The 8,820-nt window shown below is 41.4% G+C and overlaps 1 protein-coding gene across 1 annotated transcript; it reads right to left on the reverse strand.

The window, feature by feature from the left end:
• slc25a37 (solute carrier family 25 member 37) lies at positions 1-8,328 on the reverse strand. Its single transcript, XM_069699811.1, has 4 exons — positions 7,853-8,328; positions 2,590-2,818; positions 2,189-2,245; positions 1-1,068 (listed from the first exon to the last, which is right to left on the reverse strand). The coding sequence occupies exons 1-4, from the start codon at positions 8,045-8,047 to the stop codon at positions 539-541; spliced, it is 1,011 nt and encodes a 336-aa protein (XP_069555912.1). The 5' UTR covers positions 8,048-8,328; the 3' UTR covers positions 1-538.
• Positions 8,329-8,820: the final 492 nt, after the last annotated feature.

Genomic DNA, 8,820 nt, shown 5'->3' on the forward strand with positions numbered 1-8,820 from the left:
TTTTTAAAAAAAAGTCAAGCAGTGTTTCATATTAATGAGGCACTTGGAGAGCGAAACTGTCCCATCCGCAAAGGAGTGAAGAAAAGGAATGTGTTGTCATGGTTCTTTTTAAACACACAATAAAATAAAACAAACAGCGCTGTGTTTCTTCCACATCCATAAAATACAAGCTTTGGAAAGCTAACAAAATAAATAAGAAGTTCCAATATTGGGAAATATAAACATAATTTGAGACGACTCAATCATGTGTACACAATATGTGGATTTTGGAAAAGTTGTGGATGATGTGTTTGTGAGAAGGGGAAGATATAGATAGAACTCTTCTCTAAACATCTGTCCTTTTAAGAACAGTCACCTCTGTTGCATATCCTGGTTGTGCATCATGCTAAATTAAAAACACACACAGATGTCGATAAGTGAACAATGAAGAGTGGCATTCCCTTCCACACCTCTACCAGGGTGAAAAACCCATTGATCTCACACACTTTGGAGGTTGGAGTTCTCTCAGCGGTCCAGGTGTGTGTTTCTTTACTTCCCATTACAGCCGGCGAGGTCCTGCCTCTTGTTCCAGCTGCTGCTTTGTCAGGAAGTACTTGAAGAACTCGTACACTGACCAGGCAATGGCAGTGGAGGGCATCTGGTATATAATCCGAGCTTGGACCCCTTTGAAGAAAGCCGCCGGACCCCCGAGCCGGTACACTGTCCTGAAGGTGTTGGCCATTCCTGTTAAGTGGCCGCTGATGTTCATGGAGTTGAGCGCCACGTTCTCTTGAGTGTTGAGCAGCGTTTTACAAACATCAAGAGGAGTAGTTATGGCAGCGGATACAGCTCCCGCCGCTGCCCCCGACACGATGTGGCTGCCAGGGTGGTAATGTCTCTGGGGGTTCAACTGTTCCTGCATCAGTTCGTAGGTGATGAAGTGAACGGCCTGGAAGGGGATGTTCATGGTCAGCTGTGTGCTGTAGCTGCGGTAGAAGGCTCCGATACCTTCATTATGCGTTATTGTTCGAACACAGTCCAAAAGTCCTCGATATGGAGAGTTGTACATTTGCATCCTCTGCTTCACCACTGAGCAATGGAAGGAAACCAGGAACCACGTTAGCATGTTTGATTTTATGCGTTTTATATGCATTCTATACAAATTTATATTTTGCAATTAAAATGAAAGATAGTTTAAAAAAAAAATAATAAAAAAAAATCGAGAAAAAAAAACGAAAAGCAAAAAAAACATACTTTCAGTTGGGCAAATGATTTTTTTATACGTTGCTAGGCGAGATGGGTTTTTTTTTTTTTAAATAGCTGGAGTGAATGGTGCACTTGCTGGGATCTACTTTCAGCCACTGGTTAATATACATTTAGTGAATTTGTGAACATTTAGAAGGACAGTGTATGTAGCACTGACTCAAACTAAACAGTACAGTACCAATGTCCATTGTAATGAAGTGACATGTCACCCAGACCAACAGCGTGGCTTGTCAGTACCCGATCTTTGACGGCTGCCTGATCCACGCGCCTGCGCATTCTGAATTTCTGTTACGCTGTTGAAACACTTTACGATCACAAGCCAAGGGTGCGCTGCAGACAAAATGGTGAACACAGAGGCGGGCATTCCTGACATTACTTCTTTCTCATGAAACTAAGAAAACTGATCAGTTGTCCAAGTCATCACGATATGACCAAAAACAAACTACTACCTCTCTTCATGCTCATTTTTATATTTAATGTGCCACTGCCAATATCAGCCAGTATAAAACCGCAGATAAGTTTCGATTGACAAGACGTGTTACTAGAATTACGTTATCAACACAGAAATTAAAGGAATATGATGACACAAGGCTGCTGAAAGGATTGTTCTTCTTCTTGGGTAGTAAACGATTTGTGTGTGTGTGTGTGTGTGTGTGTGTGTGTGTGTGTGTGTGTGTGTGTGTGTGTGTGTGTGTGTGTGTGTGTGTGTGTGTGTGTGTGTGTGTGTGTGTGTGTGTGTGTGTGTGTGTGTGTGTGTGCAGAACAGATCGGGCACTGACACGACTCACGGATGTTTATGGACAACAAAGAAGCTGTTACACAGAGGAACAAAGGATGCCGTTGGCTACACAAATCATTCATGAAAGTAAGATCAATATGTTGTTGGTTCTGTTGATCATCTACGTCAACATCCTCAACGTTTGCATTTAAATGTTTTTCTTACCATCAGCAGGATTCATGATGGCATCATGAAGAACAGTCGCCACACTACCTGCCACACCTGTGAAAACACACAAAAAAAATCTGCGACCGTGCTTACAACCATTTTAGCATCAATATCACTTGTCACAAATGTGTTCTTTATTTTAGTAGAGGTCCTGCTGAAATGATCATTTTCTCTTGGTGTTTGCTTGCTAAAAAACAACAACACTGGTTTACGACAACATATCCCATTTTGGGGTTTTTTGTGTGTTGGATACACATTTGTCCGAGCCATTATAAACAGGATATGGCACCAGCATGACTTATTCTAACTGCACTCCTCCAGGCAATGTCGCAAAGTCAGCCGTAAAAGCCGTTCGTATTACGCTCCAGCGTTTTGTGTTGAGACATGGAAACTCATACCGTTGGCTAAATGGCTGTTGCCTCCGCTCTGAATGACGTCACTTAGAGAGCGTTTCACCCGTTCATAGCAGGCGAAGTAGAGAGCATGGGCGGGCCCCGCTCCCATCATGGTGATGTTGAGGCCTCTCAGCGGTCTGAAGACTCCCTCTGTCCGGATGATCCTTTTCAGAGCCTCGTATACGCCCCTGTACTGTGCGTTTGGGTCGGGCTGCAAGCTCTGCATCCGCGTCTGAAAAAAAATAAAAGACATATTCCCTTATTATTAGTTTGATTAGATAACAGTTACAAGTGAGGGCTCAGCATTATTGCTTGATTGAGACCTAGTGGCTATAAAATAGGCACTCGATGTGGGCCAGATCATGGTTTCTTGATGTATTGCTCCTTGTAATGCTGTCGCATTGTCCCGAGAGTAAGTGGCCTTGGCAGTCGGGAGGTCTCGTGTGAGTGATGTTTGTCTCTCCCAGGCTGGTGTGGGAGGCTGTGGCAGCTCTTTTGTTTTACTCCACCATGCCAAGTTATCCGGACAACACAAAGCATGTTTTTATTTGCGAGGAGATCTGGGGCTGGCTCAGGAGATAGGCCGAGTCTATCTTCCTCAGCATGTTCCACTGTGTTTCCTTCCTTTGGTTTGACAATAAAATATCAATTACATTTCCGTTGGATACAGATTTGGGAACTTGGGGCACGCAAAACTTGGCAGCGCCTTTCATGTTTTAAGTTTGTGTGGCTGCATTTATGCACTACAAGTCACACTGTTCTGTTTCAGACAATGGCATTAATATGAATTTTATATTTCCACCTCCTCAGCTGAGAATCAGTGAGGTGTTTGGTAGATAAAACTGCTTACGAATGACAAAGTTAATTTGCTTTCCAGACATCCTGAAGATTAAATTATGATGGGGACTAAGTAAACTACAGACAGTTCCAACCGCACCCAACAACTGTACTCTTTATTAGTGGTAACTTTTAAGGGTGGGAACCATCAGAAACAATATTATCACAGGGTTTGCCCCACCAATATATTCAATATCCTGTGTGATTTTGCCATGCACAGCTGAACTGTACAAAAAGTAGGAGAGCTGCTACATAAACTGCTACAAGACGCTTGTTCTACCAAACCATCCTTTGTGATTTTTTTTAATTTTTTTTTTTTAGATCTTTTATGGTTATCTCATTTGTAATTTCTGAGCCACATCAGACCCACAGCGGTGGAACAGCCCCCACCCTCTCACACAGTTCATTTATCCAACGCCGGGCATAGCTCAACCCTCTCAAGCCCGCTGGAAAAATGAAATAATCTGAGCCTAAAGCAACATAATAGGCTCACACCTGACGGTTCAAGCGCCGAGTTACAAGATTGAGTGTTCAGACATTGACAAATGTGACAAAACTTCAAATAGACAGAGCATTAAAATGAGGCTCCGGTGAGGGAAGATGTCTCATTTTGTTCATTGCCTGTCGCTTCATCTCCTCTCTCCTCATGTTTCTGTACGTGTTAACGTGTTTATTTACTAGTATATTTACGTGTCGTACATATTCATTTGGATATCGAGCGGCGAAATGAGATCCGAGCATGAATGGTCATTCGAGACGCATGCTTAAAGCCAGGCGTGAACAGACCAAGCGGCAACCAACAGTGACATCACCCACTGGTTTGTGAACTGCCGTCACGAAGCCTCGAGTTTGAAAAATGGGCCGTCGCCGTCTTGCTAGTTCGGCGCAGTTTGGAGCCAGAAGTGACCACGATTCGACGAGCCGGGATAGAGTGAGCGGTGGATCTGACTCGATCCGGTTGGAAACCCGACGATGAGACAAGTTGAATGGGAGTCTATGAAGCTGGACGCTTTTTGGAGCCAGCCTCTAGTGGCACTCGGTGGTATTGCAGCTTAAGGCACTACGGCATTGGCCTCATTTTTCAGACCAGGAAGCTATGTCACACTTTTATATACAGTCTGTGGAACAGACAAACTTAAAGCTGTCCACTTGTCATCAGGTCACTCGGAATGCTTGTTAATACCAAATGTGAACAGTCTCTAAGAAACTGTTAAGACATGAGTTGTAAAGTAGTGGGGAAACATAAGCCCAGTATTTCAGGATTCATTTCAGGACAAGATTGCAGATTAGATTATAAATAGTATTTCAGCTGCTGATTTAAAAGTAAACTCACTGTCAAATGTTTTACAGCTGCATTTTTCTTCAAAACTGGAAGGCATTGTATGCACGATACGCATAGTTTCAACATCACTGTCACTTGTGATCAGATCATTTCAACATCAGTCAACTGAGGTAAAGAAACAAGCGGGAACACCAGCGTCATTTAACATGGTGAGAAGGAAACAGTCCCATCTATTACGCCGCATTGTGTCCGATATTTCTAAATTGTCTGGTCTTGTTTTCTGACAGTTTACTAATCAACACTACAGAATATCGATTATACACACACACCCAAAACTGCGTGAGGCTGATTTCAAATGTGTGCAACACTGATAAGACACTCCTCCTAACATTAACACAGGCTACTCCCTGAGTCGTAGATCTGTCTCGCTTTTTTACTGGGAGATTCAAACACTTTTACCACGATGTACTGAGATTCTAAATAATGACACATTAGAAGCAGGCTAACAAATCTTAATGTAAGACACCAAATACTTCATCAGCTTTTTGATTTAGGACCTTTAACTGGAAATAAATGCTTTGCATTGACTTTGATGTCTGAGATGCGTTGTTTGTGTAAAAATAAATGTGTTGTTTTGTGATTATAAAATGTTTCCACTTAAAATAAACTGAATTGAAATTGAATTGAAAGTAAAGTGGGATCAAATTGGAGCCACGAGTTCTTCTTTCGTCTGCGGAGATCCTACGACATTTAGGAACTGTGGAAACTCCATTCACACACTGATCAAACTGAATGGCTGCCTCATCTAAAACGGGAAGGTGCTGGTGCAAACTACCAAAATAACACAAGAGGAAATGGCAACACTGGTTTGAGTAATACAGGCCCATGATTAAATATTCAAAGAGTCAATATGACACACAAAAAAAGAGGATATAGTGACTTTTTTTTAGATCATGTTTATGAAGTTGTCAGCACTACGTCAAGATTATTGTTGCATGCCAAATAATTAAAACAATGCAACATTGTTTGGGAAGAAAAGCTGAGCAGGAGAGAGGATTGCAGGCACAAAGTTCAGTTACAAAACAGTTTGCTATTCACTTTGCAGATACGAGCCAATTTTTAACAAGCTCAGAACAGGCCAGAATTGTATTTAGCCAAACATTCACACTCACCATTAAGCTTTAACTTCAACATGGCCAAAATGGTATTAGTGAACAAATTTGTGTTTCCATTTGCCAAACACTCGTCACACAAAGTGCTGATGGGGTTCCTCTGTTTATGGACTTTTTATGGACTTGCAATGTGTGATCCCCAAAGCTGCTCCAACAATTGGAAATTCACAGTCATTAGCTCTGTACCTCGATGCCTGTCACTGTGTTTGAATCCATCAAGACAAAATTGTTGCCATTGTGGCTCCGAAGCAGAAACTCTGTAATCTTAGATTTTATTGCTGATGTGTACGTTACACCAGTTTTGACCTTCACTGATTCGGCTTCACACACAGCTTAAAAAAGAACACGCACTTGGCAGTAATTTGTCTTTCCCACGAGAATTTTTATCAGGATTTCCCCAAGATCAAATTTGGTCTTCCTTGTTCTACTCATGTCAGAAGATTATTGTGTGTTCATTAAATTCCTGCAACCAAATTATTTAGGGAAACGCATAACATTTGAGGGAGAAAAAACAGTGTTCATCATAAATAAATAAAAATTAGATTTATGTTGTTGTTTTTTTATCACTGTGTATTATAAAAAAAACTAAAACTAAATAAATAAAATATATTAATTAATTGTTCAGTCAAGAAAATGACAAAAACTAGTAGAAAATACCAATCACAATGTCTGAGGACATCTTCAAATGTCCTCTTTTGTCCGGCCAACAGTCCAAAACCAAACAATATTCAGTTTACAATGACACAAAAAAAAAGTTAAAAGTTAAATAATAATCGCCAAGCATTGGGAAAACAAAGTTTGTAGTGAAGCTATAGTGCCTTAGCTGCAAAAGAAATGCTTGGGTGCCGCACCTAAGTGTTATCATGGTAGGGAAAACCCTGAAATATAATAACTCTGTTAAGCACATTCGGGCTACAAAAAACTATTAGTTTTATTATCATCGATTCATCTTTTGACTAGTTTCTCTATTAATCCATTCACATTAATCTTTAAAATGTCAGAACATTAAAACAAGTAAAAAAAAAAAAAAAAAAAAAAAAATTAAAAAAAGAAGACCAGCTGGAATCTGAGAATTTTTGCATTTTTTCATTACAAAAATACACAGAGATTATTTCATGATCAAAATAGCTGTCAATTAATTTTCTGTTTATCAACTAATTTAGTATTCCTTGCAGTTCAGTGTTCTTTTAAAATCTTTTAAATTGACCTCTTTTGAAACTAACAGAATATTTACTTTGTTAGTGACTAAAATGATCTATTACTGGCCACAGAAGGGTACTCTGTAAGTGCTCTATAGTTTAGCAACATGGTAATAGGTTATTATTTGCCCTTTAAAAGTCTAATAAATAGTGAATAATGTTCACTGTAGTTTGCAATTTCGAGGCAGTTTATTTATTTCAGCCAAGCCTTATATACTTGACCTTCACTGAGCCTTTATCAGTACAAGGAAAAAGCTGGACTACACACACCGTTTGAGTGGTTAAAAAAAAAACAAAACAACAACAACAACACACAGATGTGCTTGTAAGGAAAACATTCTGGCAAAAATGAGCTCATGATTTCAAAAGACTAACTTTGTTCTAACTTTGCTGACATGTGCCTTTGGGCAAATTAAGGTTACACCGGGCGTCAAGTAAGCAGCGCGCCGCGTTAGCAAAGTTATTAGTCGCCAGGAGAAACAAGCGATAAATCGGTGACTACTTAGTCGGCGTCTTGAACACGTTTACTTAAGTGCGATTTTACTTCACGCCAGCTCGCTGAACTAGTTTGTCGAGTGCGCTTGCAGCGAGCAGGCGGTCGGTGCTAACACCGAGGCTAGCTGAGGATGGGCAGCCTTAAAAGACTTCACGGCTAATGCTCCGTTAGCGGGCGGTAGCAGAAACGTCCCGTACCGTCCGCGGTGCTCCGCAGCGAGTCGGTGAATGAGCTGCGGTGGCGAAACGAGAGCGAAACAGCAGCCTCCGTGTGCGTTTACCTTGACGGAGTCCACGGGGTACATCACCGTGTGCTCCAGTACGCCAGCCACGGCTCCCGCTGTCATGTGGGTCGTCACGGAGACATGAGGTGGCAAGCTCTCGTAGTCGCCGTCACTATTGAAAGGCTCGTCGTCTTTGCTTTTGATCTGCGACATCTCCAGTGTTGCCGCCACCCGGTCCGAGCTCAACTCCATGCGTGGAGAGCTCTCTCAGGCGGTCTCCCGTGCGAGATAGCCCCTCAGAGAGGCATCGGCGGCATGCATAACCACAACATCATCACTGGCTACCGGAGTTCCAGCGCCCCAGTCCAGTGTGACGTCAGCAAAAGGAGGCGTGGGTCGGGCGAACGCGGACCAATCGTATTCCGCATAGTCAATAATAGGGCGGGCTCTTTAGTTTGAGGCAGCCAATGAAAAGTTTCCGTTGCCGGATTCCTCTGACACTTCGCAACCCTGCTGTTACAACACTGTGCATCCATTCCTGTCCCCCGCTTTAAGTTTGAATGGGTTTGACACAAGTGTAATCGAACGGTCCAGTTTAAGTAGATAAGGAGGTGTGGTCCCCTTATCGGACACCGTCTGTTTATCAATACAAGACAACTCGTGCAACTTTACTTTGTCATTCGGGCATATCTGTAACTTGTTTTCCCTTGCATTTAAAATGAAGAAATATTCATTCATTTAGGTTACTTAAGCAAAATGGTACAATCTAGTATAGTATAGTATACAAATTACAAATCCTTCAAAGTTTTACACTAATCAGATTTCAGACATGTTGAGGCCAAAATGACCTACAGGCTAAGTATATACAGTATTTGTGCATAAAGGCCTTTTCCAGAGTCACATTATTTATATGTTGGATTATTTTTACTTGTGCATGTCACATAAATTGATCAAGGTGTCCAACTATGTAACTCCTTTTTGTGTTTGATTATATATATTGCATTTAAAGTAGGTTGGTAGATTTA

The sequence above is a fragment of the Brachyistius frenatus genome, unplaced genomic scaffold (assembly GCF_029030835.1).
Source record: "Brachyistius frenatus isolate BFR_SWC_R1_liver_20210118 unplaced genomic scaffold, ASM2903083v1 Contig_31, whole genome shotgun sequence".
Classification (NCBI taxonomy): Eukaryota; Metazoa; Chordata; class Actinopteri; family Embiotocidae; genus Brachyistius; species Brachyistius frenatus.

Bases quoted from the DNA above. Each gene is read 5' to 3' on its own strand.
- slc25a37 (XM_069699811.1), bottom strand. From the start codon at position 8,047: ATGGAGTTGAGCTCGGACCGGGTGGCGGCAACACTGGAGATGTCGCAG. The intron at 2,246-2,589 runs GTATGAGTTTCC...GTGTTTTCACAG, and splicing joins CAACAGCCATTTAGCCAACG to GTGTGGCAGGTAGTGTGGCG. The intron at 1,069-2,188 runs GTAAGAAAAACA...TCCATTGCTCAG, and splicing joins CATCATGAATCCTGCTGATG to TGGTGAAGCAGAGGATGCAA.